Source organism: Macrotis lagotis, chromosome 8 (assembly GCF_037893015.1).
Source record: "Macrotis lagotis isolate mMagLag1 chromosome 8, bilby.v1.9.chrom.fasta, whole genome shotgun sequence".
In the NCBI taxonomy this organism is placed as follows: Eukaryota; Metazoa; Chordata; class Mammalia; order Peramelemorphia; family Peramelidae; genus Macrotis; species Macrotis lagotis.
In genome coordinates, this window is record NC_133665.1 from 118,639,717 (window position 1) to 118,657,118 (window position 17,402).

The 17,402-nt window shown below is 36.5% G+C and overlaps 1 protein-coding gene across 1 annotated transcript in view; it reads left to right on the forward strand.

The window, feature by feature from the left end:
• The first annotated feature begins 379 nt into the window (after positions 1-379).
• The window catches only part of VWC2 (von Willebrand factor C domain containing 2), a 188,312-nt gene continuing 171,289 nt past the window's right edge, over positions 380-17,402 (forward strand). The window contains exon 1 of the mRNA XM_074196054.1: positions 380-1,093. Within this exon, the coding sequence (XP_074052155.1) occupies positions 380-1,093 (714 nt within the window). The remainder of the gene's footprint in view (positions 1,094-17,402) is intronic.

Genomic DNA, 17,402 nt, shown 5'->3' on the forward strand with positions numbered 1-17,402 from the left:
GAGAGAGAGAGATTTTGACTGTTTAGTCTGGACTTTGTAAGGATTTAAAGAGCCACACTTCATACTTGACTAGGGAAACACTTCTTTTTGAAAGGCATTACAAAATACATTCTACTATAAGGCAATGCCTTATCTTTATTTTTTTTATTTGGTTTGGTCCATAACTGTCCTAATATTTAATGTAATTAACTATGTAGGCAACAGCTTGACCTTAAAGAGCCACTGCTATCCTTTGAATGCAGAATGAAATACTGTGGGCTGAAGTGTTTCTAATTGTTTTCTTCCCAGGGACTGTGGATTTACATAGTGATTCTCTTTGATGTTGAATGCAGAAGCTCTCCCTCCCTCCCCCCCATTCCCCTTTGGGATGCAGTAGGTGATGCCCAGTTCTACTGCAATGGCAATTGGAGCTCTCTCAAGTTCCCTCCTGGTAACATGCTGTCTAATGGTTGCCCTCTGTAGCCCGACCATACCTCTGGAAAAACTGGCCAAGACTCAGGACAAACAGGAGATTAAAACCAATCAAGAGAAGAGAGACCACGCAGCCCGGGACACTCAGAGTCAGACAGGCCCAGGGAAAATGAATGAAATCACTAGGAACGGGAGGGAGGAGGGCAGCTCCAGGGATGGGAAGAGTAAAGGAAGCCGGAATTATTCCAGCAAAGAGTCTTGGAGCAAACAGAAACAGACTTGGACTAGCCAAGGGATGAGCAGTAAACCTGGAAATTTGCAAGCCCAAGAGCCAGGGGGTGGTGTTCAGGAAGAAGCCCTGGCTGCAGAAGATACATCTCTTCCCGAAGTCCTGGCTACCCCTGAACCTCCTGAGGAGTATGCCTATCCAGACTACCGAGGGAAGGGCTGTGTGGATGAGAGTGGCTTTGTGTATGCTATTGGAGAGAAGTTTACACCCGGCCCTTCAGCCTGCCCTTGTCTTTGCACTGAGGAGGGACCTCTGTGTATTCAGCCTGAGTGCCCAAGACTCCACCCTCGGTGCATCCATGTAGACACCAGCCAGTGTTGTCCTCAGTGTAAGGAGAGGAAGAACTATTGTGAGTTCCGGGGAAAGACCTATCAAACTCTAGAAGAGTTCATGGTAAGAGTTAAAAAAATCAATTATGCTGTTGTTGAATGATTGAATTCTTGCATAGATTTAAAAATCTCCCACCCCACCCCACCCTCTTCTTTTTCATACAAGCTCCTGCTTAATCTAGCTTCTGAGTATGGTAGAAACTAATGAACAAGATGGTAAAAACATTTCCATCCATATTGCTATCTTTTACAATGATCTGCTTAATATGTATTCATTCCTTTGCTCTTTGCTAGGAAATGTCTTAATCATAATGAGACCCTGGCATTGAATTATGAGATATAAACATTTGTCGAAAATTTCTACCAGATTTTCCACCTTCATTTAATTCTTTTCATTTAAAATTCTAACTGTTTAAATGTATTATCCATTTCCAGCATAAGGTAATCGACAGTGTTATTTGAGACATTTTCTTCAGCCAATAGCTAATTATGGGACAAAATCCACAAAAATCAAATAGATCTCCTAATCGTGGTGTTTATAGGATAATAATAGCTCACATTTAGACAGAACTTTAGGGTTTGAAAAGTACTTTATGTACTGTATCTCATTTGATCCTCACAGCAACTCTGTAAGGTTAATGATTTTCATTATCCCTGAAGAGACTGAGATGTAAGGGGGTTAAGTGATCTGCTGGTGGTAACTCAGCTGAGCCTTGGTTCCTTCATCTGTAAAATGAGAATACTACCAGTGATGGCCAGCTCATGGGGCAGCTTGTGAAATTCAAGAGATATGATTCATGTAAATCAAGTTTTAAAAGAATTATCTCAAGTGTTGTTTATTATCATTAATACTCCTGACTCAAATGTCAGGACAGTATTTGACAGTATTTGAACCTGGGTCTTTTTGATTCCAACACCAAGACATCGCTCAGAAAACCAGGCTGCCCCAGAGATTAAAAAGAAATAAAACAAGCACAACTTATTAGATTCCAGTTTGAGAGCTGGTGTCAATAGCCATTTGCCAAAATATATGAGCAATTCAGAATAATTATTTTAGATGGACTTTAAAAAAAAGACAAGGATACTTGAAAGATATTTTTGCCTAATTTGATATATTATGTTATTATCTATAGTGAAGATAACCAGGAGGCGGGTTATATAGCCTGAATTGCAGCCTGGAAAATTGGATTGTGCTAAATTGTGGTCACATTTAGTTCTTGAGGAAAATCGACATGTCTTCTACACTGACTACCGGGTTGCCCAGTATATGGATGAGAATTGCACATTTGGGCTCTGCTCTTTATTTCCCATGGCTTGGTTAATGCAGACTAGCCAATTACCTACTTTTCCACTTTCTTAGCACCAGTGGCAATGGAGGAAACAAATTTTAGGAACCTTAAGGTAGATACAAGCTATTGTTGAGCTCTGCCATGGCTGCTGCCTATTATAGAATGGCTCTGTTGGTGGGGATGGAGTGAATCATAGATCAGCCAGAACAAGACTGTGTGAAAGATACTGATTATGTACATCACAGATGAACAAGGAGTAGCTAGATACTACAAAAACACTTGTCTATGAAACTTAGAAGCAGAGTAGACTATAATAGAAGTGTTTGCGAGCAACGAGATTGAACAGTGGATAGGGATCCAGATTTGGAATATGGGAAATTTGAGTTCCCATGTGACCTCAAACATTTACTAACTGTGTTGACCCTAGGGAAGTTATTTGATTCTGCTTGCTTCAGTTTCCTTAACTGTAACATAAACTGGAGAAGGAAATGGCAAACCACTCTAGTATCTTTGCTAAAACTCTAAATATAGTCATGAAGAGTCAGACACAATTGGAAGACTAAATAACAACACACAAATGTTAGTAATAATAATGATGATGATGATGATGATGATAAAGCTAAGTATATAACAATTATTATTCCATTTGATCCTTCCCAAACCCTGACAAGTAGGTGAAATTATTATTATTCCCATTTTACAGATTAGTAAATTGAGGCAGAGATGAAGTGTTATACCCAAGTTCACATAGTTATTAAACATCTGAGGCTGAATTTGAATTCAGGTCTTCTTAACTCTAGGCCCATTGCACAGTGTCCTGACATTTGAGTCAGGAGTATTAATGATAATAAGCAACACTTGAGATAATTCTTTTAAAGCTTGATTTACATGAATTATGTCTCTTGAATTTCCCAAGCTGCCCCATGAGTTGGGCATCACTGGTAGTATTCTCATTTTACAGATGAAGGAACCAAGGTTCAGCAAGATCACACAGTTAATGTCAGAGGCAGGATTTGAAAATGGTTTTACTGACTCCAAGAACATCAATCTATATAATGCCACACTTCTTGTATACCATTCTTTATAAATGTCACATAAATTAGGTTAAAACAGTTAACTTATTCAAAGAAGTGGCTGAGTAACAAAACTTTTAAGGAAATGTCTAAGGAAAAGAGCAACAGAAAATGGAGAATGGAAAGCTCAGTGTTGCTAATCCCTTATTCTGTTCAAGGAACTATGATTAAGACCTTTGGTGTATATATTACTGGATGAGGGATACAACTTTCAATTTTATTTTCTTTGACTGAAAATTGGTGGGATTTATTTTTCCCACCTACTAACAGTGAGGACCTGTGTACTTATCCTTACTTATACACAGAAACATATGCATATAAATGTATATATGTAGAGAGAGAGTATCTCATCCTTTCTACTCCCAGATTACCTAATGTGTATACATATATGTGAGTTTATTTACATGTGTGTGGAGATTGAGAGAGAGAGAGAGAGAGAGAGAGAGAGAGAATATGGAAATAGGGAGACAAGTTATAGAGTTTTTGATTAGCAGTGGGAAAAGAAATTTAGATAACAGGCAAATCTGTTGTAAAGTTGATTGCTAGAAGGTAGTAGAGACATCCTGGTGGATTTCTCCAGTAGACAGCTGAAAATGTAGGTGTGCAACTAAAAGAATCAGGATCATAGATTTATAGTGGGGAAGGATCTCAGCAGCCATAAAACCCAAACTCTGCCCACCCTATCTCATTTTAAAGATGAGGAAACAGGACCAGAAAGGTTAAATGATTTACCCAGGATCACATAGGTAGAAAGTATCTGAAATAGGATTTGAACCAAAGATCTTCCAGACTCCAAATCAATGATCTATTCACTATATGATGCTGCCTCCTACATTAATATAATCCTACTCTTTTGATTCTGGTATGATAATCCATTTCTATTGTCTATCACCTCAGACTTTTATATCACTCTCTTAAATTTCCATAATTATCTTTATAATTTTCATAGGTTGACTCACATCAGGACACACAAACTATATATATATATATATATTATATGCATGCATGTATATGTGCATGTATGTATATGTATACAGAAATTCCTTAAATACAATATTGTATGTATGTCTATATATACATAATGAGATTTAAGGTATCTGATATTAAAACCCTTCCAAATTATAGCCCCAATCTATTTATCCAGCCTAATCTTATATTGCTCCCTTTCACATAATATTGTTTAGCCAAACTCTATTATTGCTTCTTCCCTTCATTTGATTTTCCATTTCTACTCTCTAGTAATTTGCTTGAAATACATTCCCCTTTCGTCTTTGCTTCTTAGAATCCTTTTCTTCCTTCAAGGTCCAGTTCAGGTGAACTCAATTTAGCTTTCCTCTCTAGGAAACCTTCCCTGTTTTCTCCTATTTTTAGTGCTAACTCTTCCCTCAAATTACTTTCTGTTTACATCTCTTCAAATGTTTGTTTGTCCCTTAGTAAAATGTGATTTCCTCAATATCAGAGACTGTTCCAGTTTAGTCTTTAGAATTCTAGCACCCTATGGTTAGAGCCTGCACCTGTGATTTCAGAAGGTTGGAGAATCCCCAAGTGTGGAAACTCCTTCCTCTAATGCTGGTCAACACCTTCTCGGTAACTTAGATAATTGCCTTTAAGACGAAGTAATGTCGCCAGGTTCATGTGACCAGTGTGTGTGTGTGTACCAGAAGCAGGACTTCAACCTAGGTCTTTCTGATTTTAAGGCTTTTTTTCTTTTTTTTCTATCTTCCCTTCTCACAGCACCTGTTCCAACATGATAGCCAGTATTAAAATATTCAGAGTTGAATTGAAATATCTCATGTTGCTGCCATATTATGCTTCCTGGTACACAGATCTCACCCCAGAACCTTTGAGAGGTTGGAACTTCCCTAATAAATAAAATCCAAATTCTTAATTTGGCATTCAAGACCCAATTATCTTTTGACCCTAATCTCAATCTAATTACCTTCAATTATTCAACTTCAGACAAAGTGAGCTACTTGCTACTATTCATATATATTCATGCTTTTTGTTTCTTTGCCTTTGCTCATGCTGTTCTCTCTGTCCCTCCCCCCCCCCCCCACCACACACGATCATTTTTCCTTTTGAAATCTTACATATTGGGCAAGACTCAGTTCAAATACCACTTTTTTCCCTCATGAAACTTCCCTTGATTCTACTGACTGCTTATAGTTCTTCCCTTTTAAAACTGTAAATATTCTTTGGTTTGTACTTTGATATTTATCATTCTCTTTTGTAATTTTGTATTTGTGTTGCCTACAACCCCAACTTCTATTACAAATCCTCCAAGGCAAGTTTTATTATCTTAGTCATCATGGTATCTGTCCCTAATGAGCTCTTAATATGTTGTTCTGTGCATAGTAGGTGTTTAATATTTTTACTAGGACTGAAATGGGGGATGCATTAAATCTCTGTCTACAGGGAATACATGATGACAAAATATAGTTAAATTTGTGGAAGTGAGGGTTTTTGAATGGGTATTTTGTATCAAAATTTCATGGACTTATGGAAATAAAAGTATCACATGTAAATGAAAGAATACAAATATTGAAACTTTGCTAACAATCCATTTTGTTTTGGAATTTGGTAGAAAGCAGGTCTACCTTAGACTTTATCCAAATAAAGTCTTCTATTTAAAAAATTAAAAGAAGTTTATTATAATGTGATTCTTTTTTATATTAGTCCCAGTAACACTATTTTAGTGAGAGTCCACAATGCTTTAATGAATGGGAAGAATTTCTTAAGACATGGGTTAGAACTATTTGAGCTCTAACTTTCCTTCCAACTCTTTGAGTCTATAAACTGTATTTTAAGAGGGGTATGTAACTCCAAAAGGATGAGTCATTAAGGGTTAGATTTAACCCATATACTTTTGGGCAGAATCAAAATTCATTTCTCAGACTATACAAGTAAGCAGTCCACTCCAAGTAAGGTAGTTTTACATAAAGACATCCATTTTGTGGGTGAATAAGAATATCCGTGCTTAATAGCATGCTAAATCCTGTCAGTTTCAGTGCATTTTCATTGATGTATCAATCATAATAAATCAATCATCCTGAATTTTCGAAGGATGATATTGAGTTGTTCATGTCTCCTATCATGTTTGAAATTCATAAGGTCAGTTTGTAGAATTATAGCAGTCAACTAAAAATAAATATAAAAACAAATTTATAATAATTATTTTAATGTTTAGAACCTTGAAAAGTAGTATTCTTCATTACTTTTAAGAGCTGAGATGTGTCATGAAAGCCTCCCTTTTCATGAATGCAGTAGGAGATTCTTCTTTGTTGTAGTAGACTGTCTTTGTGAGTTCCTAGATCCAAAAAGTCCTTCACCCTGTGACCAGTCCAGTAAGAGCTCTTGAAATTTAGCTAAGCTAGTCTTTCAACAATAAACATGCAGTCTACTACCAGGCCCATACTTGAAACAAAAGGATAGGCAGAGTCTCCCAGAACTTACACACACTGAGAAGGAACAGATCAAGATAACCTTCACATCATCAATGGCCATCAGAATAAGATTTTAGTGGAGGACATTATAAATACTACATGTATCATTGTCATTTGACACTTGATGAAGTATATAGTAATTCTGATAATTATTTACACTTCCCTCTGCTCTGAGCCCAAGCTTTTGCGATTCAGCAGTTGTCCAAGAATGAGAAAATGTCCTGGCTGTAATATTTGGAAGCTTAAACCAACTACTTTATAGAAACTCCACATGCTCAATGACCCTAAAGCCTATGGCTCTTGCCGCTAAGTATAACTCATCTAATTGTAGCTGCTAAGCCACATGCTGTTCTTTTATTGATCCAGAGATATTGAAGAGCAGACAAATATTATAGTTAAAGGAATTATAGTCCATATAACCGGGTGCAGATTCATCTTGCTCATCTCCTTAAGAGGAAAATAGCCCATTTCTATCATCAGGAAGTAATCTTCATGGAAATGAATCAAAGGCTAAGGTGATGAAAGGTAAAGAAAAGAACTAATATAAAAGGGTGAGAATGGAAATATATTCCAAAATGATAAAAATAAAAGCACTCTAAGGGTCATATAAAATACTATTGTAAATGAAATGGTTATACTAACACAGGGCTGTATTTTAGGTACTTAACTGGGCACCCTCTCCCAACCGCCACTACCATTAACATGGTAGAAACTCAAGGCATAACTGTCTGCTTCTTATAGTTCTAGGGATAACTGTAAAGGTCTGAAGGCTTTTAATGATATTGCTCAGAAACACACTACTGTTCTTCTGATAATTTAAAGAAATAATGTTATCCCAATATCAAGCAACCTAACTACATTAATTAGCTTTTACAGAAAGCTATTTATAAATTCCAACAGTCCCCTAAATAGGGAGTGTACTCTCCTGCATTCAACCCCTGAAATACAAACTTAAAATGGTTACTATAAAAAATTTCCCTTCAACCCAAGGCTGTGATCATCCATTTTCTCCTTTATAGATTTCCTACAAAATGGACTGCTGGGTGTGACATTGTCTTTGTTCAGCTAGACTGGCTTCTTTGATGGATTGAATCAAGCAGGTCATTCCTTAAGACTGAAACAGGGTCTCCTCACCAAATTTGACCACAGATGCCAAGAGTTTTAGATTTCTGGTTGTCAGTGAGACAATAATTGGTTTTGATATTTCACTCAGTATCACTTGTTGCTTCAGGTTCAAGGGTTACCTGAGCTTTCTTATCTCAGGATTTCACACACCTAATATTGAAAAAAGAAAAACACAGAAAGAGAAGTTCTATGAGAGTGTTGCTCCTTCCTCCAAATAAAGATTTTTGCCAGTTTTTTCTTCTTGCAAATCATAAGGGAAGAGAATGAGCAGCTGTCTACTCAAACCTTTTGTCTACATCCTGAGTTCTAGATGAAAAATCTTTTTTTAATCATTCCTGGCTTTCTTTAGGTCCTAACAAAAATGTCACATTCTACAGGAAGACTTTCCCAAACCTTCTTAATTCCAGTTCCTTATCTCTCTTTGTTAATTATCTCCTCTTTATCCTATTTATAGCTTATTTTGTATATAGTTTGTTGGCATGTTGTCTTCATCACTAAATAGTAAGCTCTTGAAGGCAGAAATTGTCTTTTTTTGGTATCCTAAGCACTTAGCACAGTGCCCACTGCATAGTGGATACTTAATAAATGTTTATTGGTTGATGTATTATTGCCAGGCAATAAGCTGAAAAGACACAGTCAAACATATCTGAACATACTCTGAAATGGGAAGAAAGTCCCTTTAATTATGTAACCCTGGAAGCAGACTACTCAGGTCTCCATATGAGTTGAAACCTCTAAGGACATACTATTCATGTTCTTAGCACCTGACCATTTTTAGCCAATTCTTCATTATAACTATATAACCCATACTCATTGTTCATGTTCATGTGATTAGCACAGATAATTGTGACTGGATTGTAAATGATCATTTTTTAAAAAAAAACTAAACTTAGGAGGTCATCAGTGGGAACTCCTGGTGAAAAAAAATTTCTTTACAAATGTGAATTTTTACTTTTGCTGTAATTTGCAGTATTAAAGATTTTTTTAGGCACTGCAAAGTCATGTGATTTGTGCAGCATCACTCAGCCAATATTTGCCAAAGGCAGGAGTTGAATACAAACCATACTGACTTTCAGGCCTGCTTTCTCTCTAGTATTACTAACCTGCCCCTTTTATTTAGCTATGCCTTTTTAATTCCTTAATCTTTAAAAAATTGTTCTTCAGAGTTGTTGAATTTAAAAGCCAATCTGGCCCTTGGCAACTATGCCTTGGTTATATAGACTCTCTACCACATTATGTTCTAAATTCATTATGGAGGGATGTTTATCAGCATTTCAAAATGAAAAATTGCTCTTATAATTTGCTTAGTTAAATCTATCCCTCAGCTATCCATTATCTAGTTTGTATTAATCCTTTATAAATTCTCTTCCCCTCAGATTTTATTAATGAAGAAATTCTTATGAGCATTGGTATAAATGCTCTGTGCAATTAGAAATAAAAGTATAGACTTTTAGAGTTGGAAGGGGCTTTAGAGATGATTTAATCCAACCCCATTATGTCTCAAATAAAGAAACTATCATCCAGAGAAGTGAAGAAATTTGCCTAAAGTCACACAGCTACTAAAAGCTGAGCTGGGAATTGATATTAATTTTCTTGCTGCCCAGACCAGAGTCCTTTTTGCAACAAGATGCTATAATTACAATGATAAGAAAATACCTAAATGTATGAATTATTCCTGTGTCCCTATCTAATGGTGTTCATATTTTCCCAGTTGAAGTAGTTTGACTGAAAATAACAAAATAGCTGAAAATAAAGGGATGAGGATCTAAGAGATGCAGGGATTCCTGGGTCCTGAATAAAAGTGTTGATTGAAGGTTCTTTTCATTGATGTCTTATGTTTTGAAGTCAATAAAATGGCAACAATAGAAAAGAATGTCAGGGTGCATGTTTCCTCACTGGAGCCAGATCTGTGCTTACCCTAGGGTGGGGGAGCCCAACTCACCTGCTTGCTAGCATGCTTCTGTGCTGCATTTGATTTACTAGTCTGACAAAATTTGTTCCATAACATTTCTGTCTTTCAGGAAATTCCTCCCGTTATGTAATGTGTTGACTTTTAAAATACTACCACTGCATATGAATGAGGTTAGTTCTGTCGGTGGCAGGGAGTGTATGCCCAGAAACTTGGGGTCATGGCAGGAAAAGATGTTGTAAACCACAACCCAGCGGTGATAGGTATGTGTTTACTACACTTTTGGCCCAGATGATCTCGTAGTGTTAAATCTTGAGTTCAATAATAATGAGATTGAATATGGTTGGCAATAAGAGTTGAAACACACTGTGGCCCTGTTTAGGTATGTGGAGTAAGATTAGGTCTAAAAACCAGAAAAGAACTCAGAGGGAGAGACATTTTAGAAATGAGCAACTTGGAGTTTGTGGAGGTTAAATGACTTTTCCAAAATCACACAGATAATCACTGAGGGGCTGGAGATTTGGACCCAGGGTCTTCCACTTCAGCACTCTGCCTCGTCTAGAAGAAGAGATGGACTTAGCTGTCTAGGTATGGGATCAAATGTTTTCCTACTTGGGAAGGGCAAGTCCCCAAGTTGGCACATTTGGGGAATCTTGGTTTAATGATTATCCAAGGGAGGGAAAGGTTGGTCAAGTGTATTGGTACCCAAGGCTCAGTGTGGAAGAGCCCTCTCTCATCTCCCCCCCTCCCATAGCAATAACATGTTGGTTACTGGGGTTTTTCCCCTATTTCCTTATCCATTTTGAGTGTATGTTCCCTAAGTCTATGACACCAGGTGTTTGGGAAGAAGAAGAAGAGAGGAGGAAGAATACAGGTGTTCTGAATCCAAGAGGAAGTTTTTAATCACTCTTATCTGTCTTAAATAAAGTACCCATCCTTTAGTTTGCATTCCTGACCCTCTGGCTTGAAATGCTTCCTTTTGCTTATCGGCACCATTTAGGTCTGGCCAAGGTTGAGTTCCAGCCAGCTGGATTTTATTCTTCATTCTATTTCTGTCAGACGCTGGGGTACAGCCAGGACACAGCTTACACTTTCTCAGAGTCTGAGAAGGGATGATGTCAGTCACACACTGATAGCTCTGTGACTTCACTGTATGGCTTCAGGTGCTCTTAAAATCATAGGATTTGAAGAAGAGAAATTTTTGGATATGTCCATTTGGGAAATCAAAGAAATATTGCTTTGAACCCTTACTTATAATCAGGATGCCTTGTAAGTAAAAGAATGGTAGTTTGTTACTTTTGTTACTTTCCTGAAGCTTTCTCTTCCCTCTTTCCCCAGTCGACATGTCTACCTCCTGCCCATGTCTGGCTTTTTAGTTGGCCAAGGATCCTGTCTGTGATGTGCCTGTCTTTCCACATGGCTAAGCATCTCTCCTGTGTTTCAGACATTTTTCTATAGCCCTCTTCCACTCTAAGTTAAATATTTATATATATATATATATATATATATATATATGTATATATGTATATATATTTGTGTGTATGTATCTACACATACATATATACATATATGCAAATTTATGTTGTGTATACACACAAATATATAAAGAAAAGTTTATTCAAAAAGACATTCTACTTTTTAAAGTAAGAGTTAGTTGATCTGATGAGTTAATGCTTGTTAAAGATTTTAAGTATTGCCTCTAAAATTTATGGGTTGTGTGATCATGGGCAAGTCTCTTACCCTCTTTCAGCCTCAGTTTCCTCACCTTAAAAAAGGAAATAATAATACCTGCTGTGAGGAGAATATAAAATAATGCACTAAAATGTCTTGTAAGCATTAAAGTTAAATGTAGACTTCAGCTGATATAAGATGTTTACATTTTAAAGGAGTCTACTGGGCATTTAAAGAAAGAAGCTACTGAGACTAGAGTTTTAAAGTTAGAAGGGACCTTAGAAATCACAAATCCTTATTTTACATATAAGGAAAATGAAACTCAGAGAGGTCACATGACTTGATAAGAAAGTAATAGAAGTCTATGGACCAAGGTCTTCAGGCTTCAGGGCATCTGTTCATGGGAATGTGATTCACTCTTGCAGTAGATGTAGATTTATTGATATTTAGGAGTTTGAGAGCCTTCTAATCACCCCAACTAGCATAGTCCTGACTCTAGTAATTCCATTCAGGGCCCATGATGCAATTAGTAACATTTTGTCTTATATGTTAAGGGTAGATTGATAAAAATCCACAAGAGATTCAGATTGTGTGTTACCTTTTTCCATAGAACTGTGAAGATCATGCAGAGAACAATTGTTGCCTAGAGGGATAGGTTGTGTTTGAATTTCTTCTCTGATTACTTAGACATGAGCTGACAAGATGTTTCACCTCTTTGCTCCATCCTCTAGAAAACAAAGTAAACAGTAGGATTCTGCCTCTGAATTGAAGGGAAGAATAGTGAATACAATATAATGGTCCTGTCTTCAAGGTCCAGGGACAACTTCATCTCTCACATCTATGGAGAAATAAACATGTCCTCTTATACTTGAGAGAACTCTGCATTTTATTGGGGTTTTTTTAATCCCAAATTTGAGGCTCAATTCAAGTGGAAATGGCTGTCCTTGGTCCTGAAGAGTTCAGTAGCAATGCAAAGCATAGAACTTTCCAAATGAAATTTCATCCTCTCAGAATTACAAGTTTCCTTCAAAGAGAAATTCAGTTAGTTACCAACACCTACTAGTCTTGGAATTACCTATCCCCTCAGTTATTAATTCTCTCTTCCTTTTGAAATTGCTCTCTATTATTGAATATAAAGTTCATTGTGGTTGTTGTTTTTATCACTTGTTACAATCATGTCCAATTCTTTGTGACTCCATTTGAGATTTTCTTGGCAAAGATATTGATGTGATTTACCATTTCCTTTTCCAACTCATTTTACAAATGAAGAAATTGAGGCAGAGTTAAGTGACTTTTCACTTAACTATTAAGCATCTGAATGCTGGAGAAAGAGGCTTTCGTGACTCCAGACCTGGCCCTCTACTATTGAGCCACCCAACTGCCCTAAAAATTTTAAATTTTTTAAAAAAACTTCATATTTACATACTCATTAAATCTCCTCATTAAAATATAAGCTCTTCAATGGTAGGGACTAATTTGTTTTAGTCTTTATAGCCCCAGTAACTAGTAGAGACCTTTGAATATATATGAATCATTGTAAAAGGAAGAAAACCGAAGCCAAGAGAGGGTGTGACTTGAATTTTTTCTTTCACATTTTCTCTCCCCCCATACACACAAGCTTTATACTTTAAATTTTTTATTAATATCCTTTTTTAAAGATTGCTTTCATTTCTTAATGTTGAAAGCATCACAAGCTTTGAGACAGAGGATATGGGTCCAAATATTGACTCTGTCATATCCATCTGATATTTGACAAATCACTTAACCAATCTGAACCTCAATTTATTCATCTGTAAAATGAGGTTATTGGATTTAGATGGTCTCATAAATTCCTTCCAGCTCTAAATCTATGATTCTCCCACTTTCTCTACCCAAAGATACAAGTCGTGTAACAAAGAATTAAAGAAAAGAACAAAAGTATTCTAGCAAAATTAGCTGACATCACTTGAGATTGAAGAAAATATGCTTTATACTCATACATTTCACCTTTTCAAAGGTGCGTTTTCTTGCCTATTCTTTTGATCTATGCTATATATTATAACTCGGCATTGTTTCTTTTTTAATTATCCTTTACATTTCTTTAATTATTGTACATATTGTTTTCCTCTTTCTTACTCAAATTTCTCTCTCTCCATACACACACACACACACACACACACACACACACACATTCCTATTTCTCTTAATTCTTTATATCTATTGTTTCTTATGTCATAGCACTATTCTATTATATTCATTTACCCTGATTCTTTGTCATTTCTTGATCTATAGACATCCATTTTGTTTTCAGTTCTTTGCAACCAAGTTCAGACAAACTTCTACATAGTGACAGAAATAGGTCTAGAACTTTGATGTCTTGATCATTGGTCCAGGGTGTTCACTCTAGTCCTCTGTACTATTTCATGTGTCTTATACTGTCAGAAAAAAAAATAATCAAAGAGTTAAAACTTTGGAGACAGGCCCAGGAACTCATGAGAGTGTTAGCTGCCAATGATGCTTTGCCCATAGGCATGTTCAGCATTCTGACTAGTTGGCAACTGACCCACTTTGAAGGAAGCTTTCACAAAACACAAGTCTCTATGGCTAAATTATGGCTTTATGTCTAGCATTCCATTTTTTTGCCAGCCAATTTGACCATAGTTCTGCTCTCCAATTGAATTAAATAAAACATTACCTGTGTGTGTGTGTGTGTGTGTGTGTGTGTGCGCGCGTGTGCATGTGCACGTGCGCGCATGCTTCAGGTCCCTCATAATAAAGATGGAAGATTATGAAGTGAGCATAGTTTGCCTTTTAATGCCTCCAAAGTCCATTTTCTGATTTCATCTCACTTTTTCCATTTTTGTCACCTGTGCCTCCCCTCTTCTCTAGTTCTCAATAGTATATGATCTTTTCTCCCTAATCCCCAGAATGTTATCTTAGAAAAGATATGAACTGACCCTTTTTATAGTTAGGCTGAATTTAAATTAATGTTTTAAATCTCCCAGAGGTGTTTATATTTAAGGTTTATCCTTGACTGTAGAATGAAAAGCTTCTACTCTGTTAAAGAAATTTCAAGCATCAGTGGGCAGGTAGTACAGGTAAATTCTGGGCAGACAATCCAAAATGCAATCCAGTGCTTTTTGTCTATTCTATGTCCAGGTAAAGGGACTCTGGGTCCTAGAAATCACTGATTTCAATTTAGTGTTTCTTCAGTTGCCTTTACTCCTGAAAGAGCAGGTAGATGTGTTCTGATCCTATCATTCACTTCTTTGAAGTACAGAAAGACCTCTACACAGTAAATGAATGCTTGTGGGAGCATGTCAAGTCATTATGCTATTGCTGAACACTCCCAAGGGCTTGACTGCTTCAGCTCAGAAGATGATAGGTCCCCCCCCCCGCTTTTGCTTTAGCTGTTCAGACTCTTGATTCCTGCTGAGTAGTTCATTACTTGTCAATATTGCCAACACTTTTCTCTTTAAAATTGAGTCTACAAGCGAGGACAATTTTCTCTTTAAAAATGACGCCATGAGGTACAAATGAAGCAGTGAGAAAGGACTGGGTGAGGTTTGAAGGCCCAGGTGACTGGTTAGCCTTAAATCAGAGTGTTGTTGGAAATAATGGGCTTCATAAAAGTAAAAGTGTTACATGTTTTGTTTTTGCTTATTATTGTTGGTGTTATGTAAGCCATTTTTTAAAGCTCTTGAAGAAAGGTATTTTAACTTTAAAAATAACATTTTATTGTTAGTGTATGGCAAATAGTCACATACAGTTTGTTTTCTTTAAAGGGAATCACTGTGTTTCTGTGCATTCACATAGCATATCAGTTAGGAAAGACTTCTAGTGGCAAAACTGAAGAAACCCTTTTGGACAGTGAATGCTCTTCATCACCACCAAGTGGTCAAAGTGAAAATTGATCTAGATGACGGGAAATGTAATTTATGCATATTGTTTATTATTGTTATTATTATTTGTAATCTTCAATTCTTTATAAAGTAACATCACTAGACATAGCTTTTTCTTTATTTCTTTGTATTCCTTTAATTCTCTTGGACATTCTTATTTGGGGACGAACTTCTGTAAAACTGTTTCTTTTGTGCATAGTCTATTTTTTTCTAATATTCTGCCTGTGTTTGCTGGGCCCCATATAGCTGCTGTCTTATCTCTCCTTTGAGCCTGATGCTCAGCAGAGAGGATTAATGTCTGTTGAGACTCATACAAAAACCTCCTGACTGGACCATTTGCCTCCAGTTAACTCAATCATTGGATTTGACAATTAGGAACAATCATTTAAATCTTGGATCCCCCATTTCCTACCCATATGACTGTAGGCAAATCACTTAACTCAGTTCATCAGAGGTGAAAATTAGAGATTTGAGACTATATAAGTCCAAAGATCTGTTCTAATTTCATAATCTTATGATCTTGTACAGATCACTATCAGCAAACCTCAAAACATACGACTTCCTTATTTAAAAAATAAAATATCAGTGATGTTCTCAAGAATGAAAGTGATAATGACAATAGCAATGATAAAATTAGTACTATCAAACCCTACCTAAATGATACCATCAAAGTCCAGCTGTTGTCTGTCTTGAGAATTGGGTCAGACGCAAGCAAAACCAAAGTGAAAGGAATGCCAACCAGCCTATGGTGGAGACTCTATACACGTAGGGGAAACTTAATGCTATAGGGGTTGTGAAGGTCTGGCCAGAATGCCAGCCAGCTAAGCTCTGGTAATACCACTGATTGGATTAGCACAATGGCCCATGTGATAAAATTGTTCCTGTGAAGCTAATAAATAGAGTAGCAAAGGTATACATGCTGGCCCACATAAAGTCACCATTATTATCACCTTGACAAGGTGGATAATAGAATGAGTGGTAACCCTTCATGTTCAGGTATGAAAAGAAGGCAATATATATCAGAAAAAATCAGAAATATCAATTTGAAATAGAGAGGCTCTGGGCTCATTTTCCTTTCTCTAAAATTCACTGGCAGTTAAGTTCCAAGAGTAAAGACACTTAACATTCCTCAAATTTAAAGGCTTAACTCCAGGAACTTAGGAAGTGTCTTTCTGTGATTATTCTCTAGCTTCCATTTGCTATTTTTCCTGCAAAATCATTGCCAATTATTATTCCCCAATATCATCTAACCAGTGCTTGTTGCCTCAGGATCAATGCACCACTTTCTATATTTCATATCAAATGCTTATTTTCTACTGAATAGCAATAAACTAATAAACATCTATTAGTTTCTGCAAAAAGATATTTACTACAAAGATATAATTAGAACTAAAGTATAAAAACATCTCCCAAATTTCAGGGGATGCCCCCAAAACTTTTTCCCCCTGCCTACTTATACCTTGATGCTTGGAAAGAATAGACACAAATTTAAAGTAAAGGTATAGGTGATGAGGGAATCATTCTTCTGCTTTCAGGACACAATATCCTGGTTGCTGGTTTAATTCACTCTTGATGTTAGCCACACAAATCCTTCCTTAAGGTTGTCCTAGCCCAATGAATTCTGCCGCTGTTATTACCAGCAGATCCTTCTATAGATCCCAAATTACTCAACTATCGATGACTCTTTGATAACTTTTGGAAGCTTATAAGGTCATAACTGGTACATTCCATCTCTAATACTCATTCCTCAATCAACAAAAAATAAAAACAACAAGGACAAAGAAACAGAAGGACTACATGTTCACCATCAGGAGAAAAGTTCCTAAGATCCTTTCCCTAACTCATAGAATTCTTTATTTCATCTGAAAACTGCCAGGAGGAAAAATCTGTCTTTAGTTTATGCTTTTATATCCTCATTCATTTCTGGATCAATAGCCAATTAAGTGAATTTTCATCACAAAATAGTAAACCAACAGAAAACA